This window comes from Tympanuchus pallidicinctus, unplaced genomic scaffold (genome assembly GCF_026119805.1).
Source record: "Tympanuchus pallidicinctus isolate F22 unplaced genomic scaffold, pur_lepc_1.0 scaffold22, whole genome shotgun sequence".
NCBI classification, from domain to species: Eukaryota; Metazoa; Chordata; class Aves; order Galliformes; family Phasianidae; genus Tympanuchus; species Tympanuchus pallidicinctus.
The window spans coordinates 41,888,833-41,905,636 of NW_026294739.1; the positions used below are offsets into that span (position 1 = coordinate 41,888,833).

The window sequence follows — 16,804 nt, forward strand, 5'->3', positions numbered from 1 at the left end:
TCTCTAAATCCCAGGGCTTGCTGTTCACCTCAGCTAATCCTGATGCAGTCCATTCCTCGTGTCAGCACTTATTTCTGTGTTTATGACTGCAGAAATCATTCCCTCAGCCTGGTCTCAAGTTAAGCTGCATCCAATTGCTTCTGTTTCCAGTCCTGTTAACAACCAGATCCTGAGAAACGTGTCGTGAAGCACTGGAATAACTCAGCTCTTGGGGAACAGGAGCTGCTGTGCCCTGCATAGAGCAGCAGGCTTCCTGCTGCAGCCACGCGTGCGTCCTCGCAGGGCTGAGCTGCTAACTGGGGCTGTTTTGTACAAAGCTGCTCTCAGCTGCTCATGCTGTGCCATGTTAATCGCTTACCTGCTCCATTCTGTTGGTTTTTTTTTTAATGCTAACTGCAAATGTAGCTTTATAGGTTGCTTCATCTCAGTCTCCTGTGGCAGAAGGGTGTTTCCCTGCGTGATGGGCTCCATAACCGCCTTGCTCGAGTAGGGGCTGGTGTGCCCTCTAGTGCATTGTTTATTATTAAAAAGCAGAAAGCTTCAAAAGGCACAGTCTTATGGTAGGCTGTTCCAAGCCTCACCAAACACTCTGAGGCTGACGATGCAGAAGAATATGCTGTTTCTTTTTGTTAATTAACTTACTCCCAGCTTTGCCTAGGTGACTGTACCGTGAGTGGCTGTGCTCTCTGTAACCTTTCTTTGAAACCACCCAAACATTTTTGATTTTGAGAATTCCCACGACTGGGATTTTTCTGCTGTAGCAGCTCAGAGTTAAGGGCTTTTGTCCCCTAAAAGCTGTTGCTCACAATGGCAGGAGAGTGCTTCAGAAATTAACTTAAATTAGTAATTCATAAAGAGTTCTATACTCTTTGCAGCATGTTTCTAGGTTCATCCCCTTGTCTTTGTAAGCAGCTTAGAACAGCAAAGGAACATTAAAAGAGTGCAGAAAAGTCTGCAGCACACAGAGAAGCCAGCTTAGGGAAACAAGGCAGAGAATGAACAAGATCACATAGATCTCCCAAGCCTACGTGCTTCCTAATCCGTTTCAGAAGGCAGTCATGAAGTCATGCCCCAATGCCTGTGCCAACACAACTTGCCTTACTTGGAGCTTGCTGGTGCTCTGCTGCTGGCTGTGCTCTCACACCACCTCTGTTGCCAGTGACATTGCACCTGGAACCGGAGTGGAGGCAGGCTGTGAGCAGCTCACTCTCTCGGACCAAAAAAAGGCAGGAGGAAATGAAAATGCATACAATTCCCAGTGTGCTGCAAGCCCATTGGCCAGCTTGGGTGATCTGAAAGTACACCTGTGTTTCTCCTGAGTGCAGAAAAATTTTAGGCAAGTGCATGCATGCCAGGGCCAAGCCTACAGCATGGTGCTTGCTGTCCAGCTGGCCATCTTCCTTTGATACCTGTTAGCTGGAAGGATCTGAGCAGCCCATTTCCAGTGACAGAAGCCACGCCGGAGCCCAGCAGACTGCAGGACAGAGCTGGAATTGGACAAGAGGATGTGCTGTTGGCAGCCCTCCTGCTGTGGAGAATGAGCCAAACGAGGCCAGTTGGCAGTTCCTGCTACCAGCCCAGCCTCTCCTGATCTGAGACTGCAGCCACAGCTCTTTCAGATTTGAAGCACAGAGCTGTTCAAGTATAGACAAAGAATATAGGAGCGGGTCTCTTCTTTCATCTACTGCTTAACTTGTAAACTCACAGGAGTAAGGGCTCCATCTGGGTTTGTCTGCACAGCATTTAGCATAATGAAGTCATGCTCCTGTTAGAGTGCCAAGGCCAGGCTGCCAATGCCAGCAGCTTTACAGCCTTTCTTCCTTCACGATTCCACAGAGCTGTACACCTATTTCCCTGGGCAGCTCCTTTATTTCTGCCACTACAAAAGGTGAACACACTTAAATTCCAGAAAATGCCCTGCGTATTTTGTAACAGAACTTGCTCAACTACAGTTTGAAGGATTTAACTGACCTCTTATTAAAAAACAAAACCAACACAGGAGTCATTAACTTGGGGCCATGCGCGCTTGTAGTTTCCACCCTTCCAGAGGAGAGACTTGTCCCACACATCTCACTTCCACTAGAGAAGGGCTGGGAAGCCGTCAGTCACACGGGGCTGGCACCCTCCATGTACCATTACAAGTGGCTAAGAGTGCAACTAAGTCAGGAGGAGACACGATTTCCACTTAATAAAAAAGTCACTGGGCCCCCTAAATAGGGAATCGTTCACATACAGCATGATCAAGATAGCATCAGGAAGGTTGGCCTGGGCTCAGGCAGGCCCAGCTGAACACTTGCACACAGCCCTGCCCCAAAGCCACCACCATTTTCAGTGTATGATGGTCACTGTGCCATCACTCGTAATAGACAAATGAGAAATCCCAAAATCCTCTTCTGCTCGGGTGCTTTTTCAGGCGTGCCAAGCTGCGATGATTGATGTATTTCACAAACTTCATCGTTTCTTTGTCTCTGTATACCAGGGCCAAGCAGTTGTCCTCTGGATTCACAGTCAACAGCTGGGAGAGGCGAGACAAGGAAGGAAGTCAGTTTCAAAAATGTGTCCTTGGTAACATTCCTAGGAAGAAAAACAGCTTAAAAACCAGTCAGAAGAAAGGGATGCTAATAGAAAGTGAGATTTACGCATAACCTGAAGCATTTATGAGATAGCAAGGCTCACTTGAAGAGATTCTGGACTTCTCACTGGTGTGACTATTCAGCAGCCTTGTTAGTGCTCAACTGGATGTGAATTTTCCTTGGAAAAGTGATTTCTGCTACAGCCTTGTGCCCACAGGAGTCAGCGACCACTCGCCTCTTGAAGCCAAATCCAGAGCTGTGCCCCAGGAGTTACAGCTCAGGCAGAAGCTCGAGGGTAGGCACAAGGCTCTGGTGTAACAGCTTCATCTTGAGCTCATGTTAGCACTGTGATAAAGTGTAATTGTGCCACTCCACCCTAAACAATTAATTTTTATCTAATTTACAGTTAGCAGCCAAGTTCCTTACCTCTTCATCTTCACCTTTAGCAATGTAGGAAGTAAAGCCACCGTACTCTGGATCCCAGTCTTAAAAGAGAAAAGAAAGAAAAAAGATTCTTAGAAAGTTGAACGCTGTCCAGACTCCATACAGCCCTCCTGTATGAGATGCAGCTTTTGTACTCCACTCTGTAGTGACTGCATGCAGAACTACCCCCAGTTCAACTCCTGCTGCTCTATCATTTTACCTTTACACTCAGAATTGACTTCAATTGAATGTACCAGCTTTGTCTTTTATCACATTTAAGGCCATTTAAGGTAGCTTGGCTTTCTGCTGCCCACAATTTTGCTTTAGCCAACTTCCTGTATAATAACAATCACGTGCCAGGTAGCAATAGTTTTGATGGAAAGGAGGCAAAATGGAATGCTTTCAGCAGGAATTCTGGCCACCTCTCCTTCCACCTGTTCAGAGCCACAGCCCAGCAGAGCAAAGACATCGGGCCCCATCCTTTCCCTCTGCCCCAGTGAACCCACACGCCACCTCCTGGCTGCAAGGCAGGCAGCTCAGGCAAGGACACAATCCCAAACCTTTTGTGTAAGGACCACAGGAGTGAAGACGAGGATGTTGTTTGTTGTTGTCTGCTTACCTTCACAGCCACAGTAGAAGAGCAGGTCAAGAGCAAATTCGGTTGCTTGACTGTCATGGACTAGAGTATAGTGGCCCTTGGTCCAGCGCCGCAGCTCCCCTGCACACATCGGGGTACTCGACCCTATGGGAGGGAGCAGATTACCCCAGCAGCCAGGCAAAGCCATGAGGAGCCATGTGCTGTAGCCTCCTGCAAAGCTCAAGGCACGTGAAGGGAAGCCCCCATACTGGCTTTGCTGACCCCAGCAAAGCGCAAAGGAAGAACAAATCAGAACAGATCTCGTGTGAACTTCTTTTCTAGAGAGGGCTCTAAGCCCTTATGGACACAAGATTTGCTTTCTGACACCTCTCAGAGGCAGTGTGCTTTGATTCAACCAGTTCTTCCTCCTGTTTTGTTCCCTCTTCTTTGGGATTTGCACCAGAGCTCTAACCTTCAAAAGCCAGTAACCTGTCTGCTCTGAAAGCACACTAACACCAGATGCTGCAGGGAGGAAAGCAGCACTGTGAACTCTCAGGTAGGTACATCAGAATTTGGGAGTCCTTATGTTCTCATGGCTCTGGTCAGTTTTCAATCTGTGCAGCCTCAAACTATGACCTCCTCCTATAGGAGTTTACAATTACACAGGAAGAATATGGCAACCGAAAAGACAAGCTGGGGAAATAAAAAAAACCAAACCAAACAATGAAGTCTTTGTACAAAATAAGTCTTGGGTTTTAATTACCTTTCCTTCTAATGTCAAATAACTTGTAAGATAAGCATTCTTTAAAAATCTGATACGATAGCACCTTGTGCTCACTGCAGTACAAGGTGAAATCCTAGCTCCATGAAAATCTCTGGGTCTGCTGCCAACAACCTTAACGTCAGGATCCTGCTCAACTCCTTTCACATTGCTGCTGCCCTACTTACCATTCTGTGTCTCACTGTCTTGTGCCTCAGAGATGTTGTCAGGCTGGTCTGGCTGACTGGTACTGCTATCAGCGTGCTGTTCAGTCTCTTCCTCCTCGGTTTTGGAACTGCTGTGCCCAGCACTGTCTGCTGCTTTTCCTTCCCCAGCATCCTCATCTGAGGGGGCCAGGAAGTGCAGCTTTAGACCAGTGAAGTTGGAAAGCAATAAAAACAGTGCCTCTGAGCGCAAGAACTGCAGGAAGTTCTTCAGGATGTCAGGGAGGCTGTCTTCCTCTGCTGTTTCATAGAGCCTGAAAAGACAGCAGATAGCAGCAGCAGAGAACTGACGAGAGCCACGTCCATGAGAGCAGCACCAGTCAGTGCAGCCTCGTGGCAGCTCCTGCTTGGTGTGACCAATGGAACAGGACTGTCATTTCCTACCTTTTATTGGGAGGCCCCCGACTGCTCCACTGGATGTCTTTGTTCTCCAAAGCTTCGCACAGAAGTTGAAATTTCTCTTTCTAGGAGAGAAAGAGCGCTGGAACATTAACACTTAGCTCCCAGGTCTCCCTCAGTGTACTGCAAACAGCCATCCTGCACTCTTGTGTAAGGCATTCTCAACATTTTCTTTAACTTCCCTGTTTCCTAATGACTGCTGAATAGAAGATGGTCTGGGTGGGCACTGTGAATTTTTAATGGCCATGACCTAATATGCATGCAATTTTACTTGATTGTCAGCTGGGTGAGAATGCAATTTCACTGACATATGGATGCTCTGTAAACCAGGGTTAAATCAGCCCTGAGAAACAGCCATTCATGTAAGCCAAAATCACTGTGAGTCATTTGTTTCACATACAGGTTAAGTTCCCCTAAGATGTGAGAGCTCAGGGGACAGATAAGGACACTCTGGTCATCACAGGAAGGATGACATCTTTCTATCCTTCTGCCTTGCTACTAACAGGAAATGAGATTGCTGAAACAAAGCTTATGGGTTTTGATGTATCCCTGCACAGCAGTGTCAAGGCAGGCAGTGGTTATCCACCACAGAAACACAGAATGGCTGAGGCTGGAAGGGATTTCAGCACGTCATGAGGACACTACTAGCCCTGTGACCACATGGCATGGAAGCACAGAACTCACCTTAAGAAAATCCTTCAGGAGAATTTCTGATCGCTCCTCAAATTCCTCCTGGATTTGAGCTTGGGAGTCCATGTCCAAATAGACTACATTGACCCACTCATACAAGATTTCATGCTGGAAAAGAAGTGAACACTGCATTTCCAAAAGGAAGAACAATTCCACAATTCCTCTTCGCCCAGCTGCCCATAGGACTAGATTCCACCCACCCACTCCATATATTTTTTTTAAGTTGCAGTGAGAACATTTGCTGCCCTCTCTGCACTACTGCTGTCATGCACAGTGCACAGAGTAAAACAAAACAGAACAATCTAAAGATATATAAGAGGGAAACTGGCTACAAATTTACGGACAGGAATCAAAAAGGAGACTTGGACAAGCTAAAGATTAAAGCATCCCTAACCACTGACCCAAACAGGCATTTGAGGGACACGAAAGAAATGGAAATGCAGTTCTGCAGACACTGGCTACTCACGTCATAAGGGACATGTGGGCTCCTGGGCAAGGGAGCTTCAAGGTGGCGTGCAGGGCGCTCCACCGGGGGGCCGTGAAACCAGCCGCTCACTGACAGGCGGCACTTCTCCTCCGACAGAATCTCTGACACCTGGACCAACGTCAAGCAGCAGTGACAAGAATGTCACTTCAGAATACAGAACGTAAGGAGCAGCTGCAATTGGTTACGCAGACTCATCCCTCGTGAGAGCCTACAGCTCGCAGAGAGGAGGCAGCCAAGGGCTACAAGCAGCTGGGTTATTCTCTGTTCATAGAGGGAGAGCTAAAACAGATGTTGATGCTCAAGTCCCTTGCAGATCTTCAAAACCCCAGTCAGACCTTTTATTCTATGCTCCCAGCAAAATCCACTCCCTGTCTCTGAGAGCTTAAGCAAGGGTTGAGTCGTTTTGTCATAGAAATAACATTCAATTTTCTACCACTTGTTCTGTTGAAGCACTGGCACATACAAGATGCAAAAAGTAGCTGTGCCAGCTTCACCTGGACATGCAGAAAACGTTATGGGCGTGTATGCCAGAGCAGGCTACATTGGTCCAACTTTTGTCTTTTACTTTTTAAACATTTCATGAAGTCGTGCGCTGACATAAATTGGGCTACCCTGAACTATTTCAGATTGCAGGTGCTGTGCTGTAATGGCAGTGCAAAGACAGAGCCACCCCCTTATGACCAACTAGTTGGAGCTCGCCACCAACTGCTGCGAAGTTCTGAAGCACGTGAAGACATTGCAGTTTTTATCTCCTTGAACTGTCTGGTAGGACAGGAGGAAGAACCAGGCAGTTCTAGGACAGGTTGTAGCTGCTGTTGTTACAAAGCTGTAGCAGCTGTTTCCTTGCACGATTCTGAGGTGTTCTAGGCTACGAGGAATGGCTGCAGTATCCTAAATCTCTTGGGAAATGGAAACCAGGGAAATGCCTGTCAAATTCTCCGCTCAGTGAACATCCAAAGCTTTATTTGGGATCTCTTAAAGATGCGTACACCACAAAGGCCAACACCTGAAGATGTGCTAGGAAGTAATGATGGGATTTTTTTTCCCCCAAGATGATGGAGCTAGGCTGACAGTTTAAAGTTGGCTTTGCCAGCTCCTGTCCTCCCTAAAGTCACAAGCTTTTAACGCACTGCGCTTAGCATGAGCATCTCTTCTGACGGCACGTGTTTCTCCCTTCCCCTTTTCTCCTTCCCACCTGTCACAGCACGCAGAACAAACAGCCACAACAATGACAAGAATCAAAAAATGGAGAAAAAAAAAAAAAAAAAAAAAGGCAGCTCCTTGCCTGGTGGAAAGAGACTGGAGACACTTCAAAGAAAACCAGTGTGTTCCACGAAGGCATCAATGACTTCATGACTTGCTGTGGCTGAAAGTGTTCTGAGGAGGAAGAAAACATAATCTGGTTAAGATATGGAACTCACTAGTAGCTGATGGTTCTGATCTTGTGACACTGACTGGTGGGACATTTCAGTGTAAGGGATGGAGTTCAGGGCTTGATGAGAAATCAGTAGACTTCTGTTATTGGAAAGGGAATTTATCTCAGTCACTGTTAAGTCCCAAGCACAGTTGCTGGCATCACTTCTATCCTGCCTTCTTGGAAAACAAAAAAGGATTCCCCTCATCATTGCCCTCTGCTGTCACCCACTGGCTTTCTCTGCAAAGGCTTACAACACCCTCTGCAAGGTGCAAATTTTATCTATACATCAGCTTCTCTGAACGAAGGACATACTCTTTATAGAATGCTGCAGGGGGTGGGTGCTTGCACAGGAGTCATCTCTTTCAGCCACCTGAAGCTGAGCTCTTACCATCTGTGCTAAAGAGGTCCAGCGTCCCCCCATCGCTTTTCTCCCAGGGCGGCACGAGGTACAGGATGAAAGCAATTCTCCGGCCTTCCAGCTCATCATCGTGGCACAGCAGTACATCTGCAAACACACACGTTTTGCTACAGTAAAGCTTTCACAGAATCACAGAATGGCCAAGGTTGGAAGGGACCTCAAGGATCATGAATCTCCAACCCCCACCACACGCAGGGCCACCAACCTCCACATTTCATGCCAGACCAGACTGCCCAGGGCCCCATCCAGTCTAGCCTTGAACAGCTCTAGGGATGGGGCATCCACAGCATCTCTGGGCAGCTGTTCCAGCACCTCACTACTCTCATAGTTAAGAACTTCCCTCTGACATCCAACCTAAATTAATTTCAGTGGCTGCTTCTCAGCTTTTTTTCCCTACAGGAATACAAGAAAGAACATGCTGAGAGGTGAAAATGCAGTTCTTGGAAAGGCAGCACTGACACAGCAAGGTTAATTTCTGTGGGATTTCACTGTAATTAGCCCACTCTGAAGATGCAGAATTACAATTCCCATCACCCACCGCAGTGACTGTCACTGAGTACAGTGGACATTCCTGGATTAACCAAGGTCTGTTCTTTGATATGCAGCTGCCGTGCAAGATGTTTGTGCTGCAGTGGAGGGAAGGGGAATCCCTGAGCACAGTGCAACAATTGGTTGTGCAGAATTCTTAAAAGCAGTACAAGCATTCCCTGCCTGCCATAGCAACATGCATGCAAGGGGTGAGACAGCCCAGGCAGAGCAGCCCACAGGGCAGGGGTCACACCAGCCCTGGGCCCTGCTGCAGCTGCGAGCAGCATGACCACAGTGATGGGGAAGGGTCAGGGGGCATTAGGGACACGTTGTGAGCGGCAGGCATAGCACAGCCCCCCAGAGCAGTGGGCACGGCCATGAGCTCTGGAGCCAAAGGAGTGCTGGGACACCAATCTCAGACTTTGGGTTTGGGTGGTGCCATGTGGAGCCGGGAGGTCGGTGGGCAGACTGACCTGTGCTCTCATACTTGGCGCAGGAGATGTCGATGGAAGGCTCCAGCTCGATGTGGGTGACAGCCTCCAGCCACACCCGCAGGGTCCCACTCAGCGCCCGCCTGGGGAGCAAAGCGCAGGGTGAGGCTGGCCCAAGGGCACGCTGCCCCGTGGACCCTGCAGCCTTACCTCAGTGCACTGACGTGGGGCTCCGGCCTGGCCCCCAGCTCCTCGGACTGCGGCAGCGTGGGGAGAGATGAAGAAAAGCATTGAGGGAGGTGGTGAGGGAGACCTCATGGCTCTGCAACCCCTAAAAGGAGGTTGTGGTGAGGAGAGGGGTCAGCCTCTGCTCCCAGGTGACAACAATAGGGTGAGAGCAATGGCCTCATGTTCTCCCAGGGGAGGGCCGGGTTGGCCATTGGGGAACATTTCTGCAATGAATGAGCGGTGATGCAGTGGCACAGCTGCCCGGGGAGGGGGAGTCACCGTCCCTGGAGGTGTCCCAGAGCTGTAGGGCAGTGGCACTGAGGGACGTGGGCACGGTGGGGGTGGGCTGGGGTCGGAGATGGCGGTCTGAGGGGCTTCTGTCACTGGTGATGATTCTGTGGCTCTACGGCACTCAGCCCCGCTCCCAGCCCGGCCCGGCCCACCTGCCGCAGGGACAGCAAGTCGTTCCGCCGCTCTCGGAAGCCCAGACACAGCAGCTCGTCGCCCAACGCCGCCGCGAAGGCGGGGCTAGCCAGGAGGCCGCGCACCACGCCGTGCCGGAACGGGGCCTGCTCCACCACCACGGCCTCTGCGAGGACAAAGCCGGCGGTCAGCGGGCGGCGCAGCACCGGGCTGAGAGCCGCGAGACCCGTGAGCCCGTACCGTGTCGGAGCGGCTCTCCGCCGTCCCAAGCCGCTGCCGCCCGCTCTCGTAGCGCCGCGTCGCCGAGGGCAGCACACAGCTCGGCGGCAACCTCTCGCCGCCCGCGCTTCTCCCCGCTACGGCCGCCCGCCGCGCCGCGCCGCTTGGCTCCCATACTGCCGCTCTCCGCTGGACTACGAATCCCAGCGGCCCCTGCGGGGAGGCGGGGCCGCGCTGCATCGAGCCAATCAGAGAGCAGGATGAGGGCGGGGCGAGGCGCGGAGCGCCCCGCGGTTGGTCAGGCGGGTCGCCGCGAGAGGACGAAGCGGCGCGACTCTGTGGTTGGCGCCGCCGGAAGTGGGAGGGGGCGCTTCCGGCAGAGCGGTGGCAGCGCGGCCCGCCGGGAGTTGTATGGCGGATAGCGTTGTCGCCGCCTCCCGCCATGTCCGTGGTGCCGCCCAACCGCTCGCAGACCGGCTGGCCCCGCGGGGTGAACCAGTTTGGGAACAAATACATCCAGCAGACCAAGCCGCTGACGCTGGAGAGGACCATCAACCTGTGAGAGCCGCGGCGGGCGGTGGGGCTGCGGCCGGCGGAGAGGGCCGGGAGGCGCCTCCTGAAGCACCGCGCGGGGGTGGCAGCCTGCGGGGAACGGCGGGGTTCGCGACGCGTGATGGCCCGGAACGGCTGGGTTGGAAAGGGCCTCGCAGCCCTCCGGAGGCACCCACTGCCGTGGGCTGGGTGCCCCCTCCGGCTCGGGCTGCCCAGGCCCCCGTCCCTGGCCTCGGACACCTCCAGGAATAGGGCAGCTCCTGCTCTGACTAGAGGCGCCGGGGCCTCGCCGACCTCTGAGTATAGAAATTCCCCTCTTTTAGGTTTAAACCGCTCCTCTTTATCTTATCGCTGGCCGCCTGTAAAAAATCTGAGTGTAAAAAGTCACTCTCCCTGTGGACCTGCTACAACAGCTCCGCATCCTTCCGGTGCTGGGGGCTCCAGGCCTGGACACAGTACTCCAAATGGGATCTCATGAAGGCAGAGTAGAAGGGAACAGTCCCCTTTCTCCCCATGTTGCCATCCCTCTGTTGATGCAGCTGTGGATTCTGTTGGCTCTCCAGGCTGCAGGCACACACTGCTGGCTCATATCTTGTTTTTCATCACCGGAACCCTCAAGTCCTTCTCTCTAGAGCTGCTGTCACTGAGGGCTTAAAGGGACAAGAGAAAGCTGGCACGCTGCAGCTGGGCTGCAACTAGATGCTAAGATCCCACCCAATCCACTGTCTGACTCTGTGGCTCAGTGGTGCCCAACACCTGATGTGGGACTCCAAGCACCAAATTTATTGAGCAGTAGCAAAATTGGGAATCATGGCTACTTTTCTGAGTAGCTCGCAGGCATCCCCTCTCTGTGCAGCAAGGGGAACAGGCTCCCTTTGGCTTGAAGCACCCTTTGTGTGGCGAGCAGCGTTTGGATAGATGTGCTTGCTGTGTGTGCAGTACACTTCTCTTAGTTGAAATTCACAGCATCTGCTACCAGAGAACGTTTGTTTCCAGTTAGAGATTAAAAACTATAGCTGTAAATACTTTGTATGAGAAGGCACATAGTTCTATTTCTGTTTCTGAACACTTTGTGTTATTTTTGTAAAGGTAGGCTAACAGTTTGGATGTACAGCCTGATGCAGCCACAGCACAGTGCGATGGATTGTTGGTATGGCTCTCTGGGAATCTAAAAATGGAAATGAGTGGCAGTATAGGTGCTCTCAAGCTTTAACTGCAAGGAGAGAAGTTTGCTTATAAAGGTGCTGCAGTGAGGAAACTTGTTGTGTCTCACTTGTGTACGTGGGAATCAGCCTTGACAAGGAAGTGACTTGTGATTTCTGTGCTGTCAGGTCCTTATTACTTGCATTTGCCTGTTGCCTGTGTGTCCTTTAGGACTGTCTGATCTCTTTTTTTTTCTTCTGTTTTTTTCTGTCTCCACTCCATCCCTGTTGCCTGGAGAAACCCCTCGAACGCTGCCGTGGCTCTGGAGATGAAGGCCCAGGACCAGAGTCTGCAGGGGGATCTCCAAGCAATTTTTGCCCCAGTCTTCTAACCCTGCATACAGACAATCAATATTTCCTCCTAACAGCCTGGTTCTCACGCTCTTTATTGCTCCTGCAGAAACAAACACTGTCCTGCACAGCCTCCTCCCTTCCCAGCAGAGTTTTCTCTCCCTTTTCTCCATGCTGTGGAGTCAAAGCAGGTGGCAGGCTTTGCTGCAGGTGCTTCTGGGTGTTTTTGCTTATTTCTGGATTGGCAGCAGGGCGGCGTGTCCCACCAGCATGACCTCCTGCCCTCGTGTGCCATCATGCAGACCTTGGCATGGCAAGGGCTTTGCAGCACAGCGTGTGACCCAGAACTTGTAGTCCATTGCAGTGAGTGAACTTCAGCTCGAGCACGGAAGGCTTGGCTGCAGGGTGAACACGGTGTGCTAGAGATGTAAATTTAGCTTTCTGGTTGTGTAGCAGTATTTTTTTTCCCCTTTAGGTATCCTCTTACCAATTACACATTTGGCACAAAGGAACCTCTTTATGAGAAGGACAGTTCAGTGGCTGCTCGGTTCCAGCGCATGAGAGAAGAGTTTGACAAAATCGGCATGAGGCGGACGGTGGAAGGGGTTCTGATAGTGCATGAGCACCGACTGCCCCACGTGTTGTTACTGCAGCTGGGGACAACTTTCTTCAAGCTGTAAGTGTCTCTTCTTGCAAGCACCTTCTTAGTCCAACCAGGCAATCACAGACGTGTGCGTGTCGCAAAGTCAGATGTGGCCGACTGCTAATTTGTAAGGAGATTCGTTTGGTCCCAGCGCGTGGTTTGTGAGAACTGTTTCTAAAATGATGACATTTTCCTCTAAAATGTATTTATCTGACTCTGCTCACGAGTAGTGGAAAGTTGCCTTGGTTCTAAAGCCTCTGGGAAACTTAGTTGCACGGCATGGTTAGGTTCCTGTTGAAAGCCCTGCAGGTAGTCAGGTGTTGGTCTTACACTGTGGAAGCTTATGCTCAGCTACATTTATATACACCCTGGTAAATGCAGAATGGTTATCAATTCACAAACTGCCAGCAGGGCACAGTAAGAAGGGCAGGCATCTGAATATGTGAGGGAAGTGCTTCAATTAGCCTGCTGTGACCACAGCTGGAAGGAAGTTTTAGTCATATGACTGTAGTGGTGGCCGTGCTTGTTTTCTTATTTTAAAATGCTTAGACTTGAGACAGGTGATTCTCCTTGTATTCTTGGTTTTATGTTTTTCATATTTCCAGTGTCTCAGGTGAGGGGGAAAAATATCTTTATATCCAGATTCTTTTTTGACCTTCTGATTTGGGGCATGTATGTAAATAGGCAAGTTGTTTGCCTTTGCTAACAACTGTGGCAAAAATGTATCTTCAGTTTTCTCATTATCCTTGTATTAAATGCAGGATGATTCCCCACTTGAGCTTTATGCTTCCTGTACACGTCACTAAGTGCTGCTTTTGAGATTGGAACAAGCACAGCTGTGCTTACAGCCCCTTCTTCAACTCCAGTGCTTCTACATTATTGTTAAAACTTTTCCTTTAAGTGTCCCAGTCATTGTTATGTATATTGTTATACTTTGTCTTACTGAAGTTATTTATTATAATCGGCCTGTTTTGCTTTGTTTTGTTTTTTTTTTGGGACACACAGCAGCCATTTGAGATGGTCTGGGTGAAAGCTGCCTTACTGTCTTCAGATTTGGCAAGGTTAGATTTGGAATCTCAGATGCAAGAGCCTTGAGTGAATTTGTAGCTCCACGCATAGAAACATGTCCAAACTAACCTGTGAAAGTCTGTGAATGCTGTAAACTCTAGCTTTAATCATTGATTATTTTAACAGACCTGGTGGTGAACTCAATCCAGGAGAAGATGAGGTAGAAGGGCTCAAACGCTTAATGACAGAGGTCTGTTTTCTTTTGTTACGTTGCAATACTGGAATGTTGTGGAATGTTGAATTCTGTTAGTCAGTAGAATAGCCAAAGAAGTGCAGCAGTCTCCTCGTCACTTGTCATTTTGATGCTTTTGTGTTTGAGTGCAAAATGCTCTCAGGTCGCTCACAGCAAAGTGTAACAGTAAGCTCTCATTTATCCTCCTTGTGAGAGTGTGACCCAGAGGTCTGACTTCCCCCCAAGTCCTGTGTTCATGTGCAGCTTTACTTCATGGGCTGGCTTCAGATGTGCAGCAGGACGTGTTGCTGAGCACAACGTGAGGACTTGTTTTTTAGCCAGTCTTCCCAACATAATAACCTTACCAAAGCGATTGCTGTCAGGCAGTGCCACTGCTGTTCTTCCCATCGGTCGTATGGCACTCAGTTGGCTGAATGCAGTGTGGAATTCAAAATGTTTTCTCCTTGTCCTTGTCCTGTCAGGTGAGGATTTTATGAAAACAAAATAAGCCACATTATAAAACCAGCCAAACATTAAAAACTATTCCAGAATAGCTCTGAATTACATCACAGCCTTGTTACAACAAGTCTTCATGCTGCCAGAGTGCATTTTCTACAGTTTTGCTTGTAGTATTTGGAGATTTGACTGTGGCTGTATTTGATAGATCCTGGGCCGTCAGGATGGCGTCCAGCAGGACTGGGTGATCGATGACTGCATTGGTAACTGGTGGAGACCAAACTTTGAACCTCCACAGGTGAGTACTTACGTTGGCTTTTGTTTTCCTAAATACAGCCACTTGGGCTTTTGGAGTGCCTGCTGCATGAGCCATTAGTGTTTGGGGGGTTTTGCTAACCTATTTAGTGTTCTTTCTGTGGCTGGTCTTCTGGAAACTCTGCCTCCTTACACCTGTCCTGATGGATGAGAAACCCCTGGATGTCACAGTTCCCTGCCCCTTGCTGAGCTTGGCACTCCATTTAAGTTCCTGTTTTAGCCACAGTGCACAGCCTCATGCACTGCTGCATAAGTGACACATGTCCTGTGAATAGTCCTCTCTGTTTCTAAATGCTGAGAACACTTGCTCAGTTTGCTGTGATGCATTTCTGTCTTGTCAGGTTGATTTAGCTGATAATAGGCACTCGTACCTACAGTATTTTCAAAGCTCTGTTCAAGCATTTTTTTTTCTTCCAGTACCCATATATCCCAGCTCACATTACTAAACCAAAAGAGCACAAGAAGCTTTTCTTAGTCCAGCTTCAAGAAAAGGGTAAGTGTTTGTTTGCAACAGAGGGTTTTATTTATCAAACTGCAGATGTGTGTCTTTCATGCAAGGAAATGTGACTGCAAGTTCGTTTTCATGTTCTTGTGGTTCATTTGCCTACAGTTAATCATTAAAAAAATAAATGTTGATATCAGTTTTGAAGCCGGATGGTTGTTGGAACACAGGTTCCTGGTAAACTCCCATTCCTGCTCCTACATCACGTGCACAGCCCTGCAATTAAATTTAAAAGGAATAATCCTACTTTTTTAGTGCTACATGTAGTGATCTTGCTTGAGATCTGTTGGGAGTTCCTTGGCAGAATGCTTGGTGATATTTTTCATTTGATACTAACCAACTTGTATTTATTGATAGCTTTGTTTGCAGTCCCCAAAAATTACAAGCTGGTAGCTGCACCGTTGTTTGAGCTCTATGACAACGCACCAGGATACGGACCCATTATTTCCAGCCTTCCTCAGCTTTTGAGCAGGTACGTTGTGTTTGCTTGTGGTTCTGGGAGCCTGGGCACTGAGGCAAGGCTTGGTGCTGCTTAAACAAGCTGCAACAGTCGTGCAGCTGCCCCAAAGAGCTTACAGTCCACCTCAGACTGGATGCGATGGATGCATGGTGTCAGCAGTGCAGAGGGACACGAGGACTGCTTAGATGGTGTGAACAGTTCCCTCCACCCTGCTCTGCCTGCAGGCAGCAGATCAGTTCTCCTGGCTACCTGCAGAACATTGGCTGTTATGCAGCCAGATTCCAATTTGGTGGCAGCGCAACAGATGCATCCAAAGGAAGGACATCAGGGAGGTGAGATGGATGCTCACTTGTCTGGGAATACGTGTGCAGTGCTCTTTGCAGTGAAATGCAGATGACAAGAACTAGCACTTCAGTTAAACGTGTCCCTCTATTACCCTTAGAGTGCTAAAGGTTGGCTCTGCTATCAGAAGTGCTGTAGGAGTTGCTGGTGGGTTATGTAAATCTCACTGCTAGGTTCAGCAGATGAAGGTCTCTTATGAGGTGAAGTGTTGGCTGTTGTTTCTTTTGCAGCCTCAACAGACTGATGTGCAATGCTAGTGCAGTGTTAGCTGTTTAAAAGTCCTGCTGCTTGTTATGCTAAATATGTCTTTTGAAAAAGAATAAATCACTCTTGCTCTGTCAGGTGGAGGCTTATTGGAAATAAAACCAAAATGTTTGCTTGTTCACATTCCAGAATATCAGTTAAACAAACTGAACACAAGTCTCTCACTTGGTATAACTCTTTTAATTTTAGGTTCAACTTTATTTACAACTGAGTTCCTGTACACATGAGGAGTCTGATAGAAGAAGCCGTCTCTGTGAGCACAGCTTTATGATGTAGAAAAAAGAACGTGTGACTCGATGATTTCATTTTTGTTCTTTTCCTGAAGGCCACTAAGATTCTATTGTATGAATAGAGAAGTGAATCTCAGCTGTTTAGGTAGCGGGATGGCAGTGTGATATCAGTGATTTAATCACTTTTCATTGTAATACTCACAAATTTTTTTTGTACAACATTAAACAAAATGGAACCGACCGGTTGTCTTTTGCGGATTTTGTTTTTCCTTTAGTTGCCTTCTAGTTTGAAGAACACGATTTAAACTGCTCCTTTCCTTCACAAACTCACGAAAGATGCAGAAAACAGGACGATGTGAGTATATGGGGAGGGTCAGTGTGCCTAGAGGCGCTGGAGAGCAGCGGCACAGGGGGACTTGGCAGTGCTGTTGGCAGGTGGATGTTTGGGCTGGATGATCTCGGAGCTCTTTTCCACCCACACGATTGTACTAGCCTTCCAATACCTAAAGG

At 49.0% G+C, this 16,804-nt stretch overlaps 2 protein-coding genes across 2 annotated transcripts; one reads left to right on the top strand and one right to left on the bottom strand.

Moving 5' to 3' along the window:
- Nucleotides 1–602: 602 nt before the first annotated feature.
- On the bottom strand, nucleotides 603–9,992 carry OGFOD1 (2-oxoglutarate and iron dependent oxygenase domain containing 1). Its single transcript, XM_052685296.1, has 13 exons — nucleotides 9,819–9,992; nucleotides 9,599–9,744; nucleotides 9,138–9,184; nucleotides 8,970–9,070; nucleotides 7,939–8,055; nucleotides 7,419–7,510; nucleotides 6,113–6,241; nucleotides 5,641–5,754; nucleotides 4,942–5,021; nucleotides 4,522–4,811; nucleotides 3,616–3,738; nucleotides 3,000–3,058; nucleotides 603–2,515 (listed from the first exon to the last, which is right to left on the bottom strand). Exons 1-13 carry the CDS (start codon nucleotides 9,970–9,972, stop codon nucleotides 2,354–2,356), a joined length of 1,614 nt encoding a protein of 537 aa, XP_052541256.1. The 5' UTR covers nucleotides 9,973–9,992; the 3' UTR covers nucleotides 603–2,353.
- Nucleotides 9,993–10,154: 162 nt separating this feature from the next.
- On the top strand, nucleotides 10,155–16,534 carry NUDT21 (nudix hydrolase 21). Its single transcript, XM_052685325.1, has 7 exons — nucleotides 10,155–10,355; nucleotides 12,318–12,518; nucleotides 13,680–13,743; nucleotides 14,390–14,479; nucleotides 14,914–14,989; nucleotides 15,356–15,470; nucleotides 16,254–16,534. Exons 1-7 carry the CDS (start codon nucleotides 10,240–10,242, stop codon nucleotides 16,273–16,275), a joined length of 684 nt encoding a protein of 227 aa, XP_052541285.1. The 5' UTR covers nucleotides 10,155–10,239; the 3' UTR covers nucleotides 16,276–16,534.
- The last annotated feature ends 270 nt before the right edge of the window (nucleotides 16,535–16,804 follow it).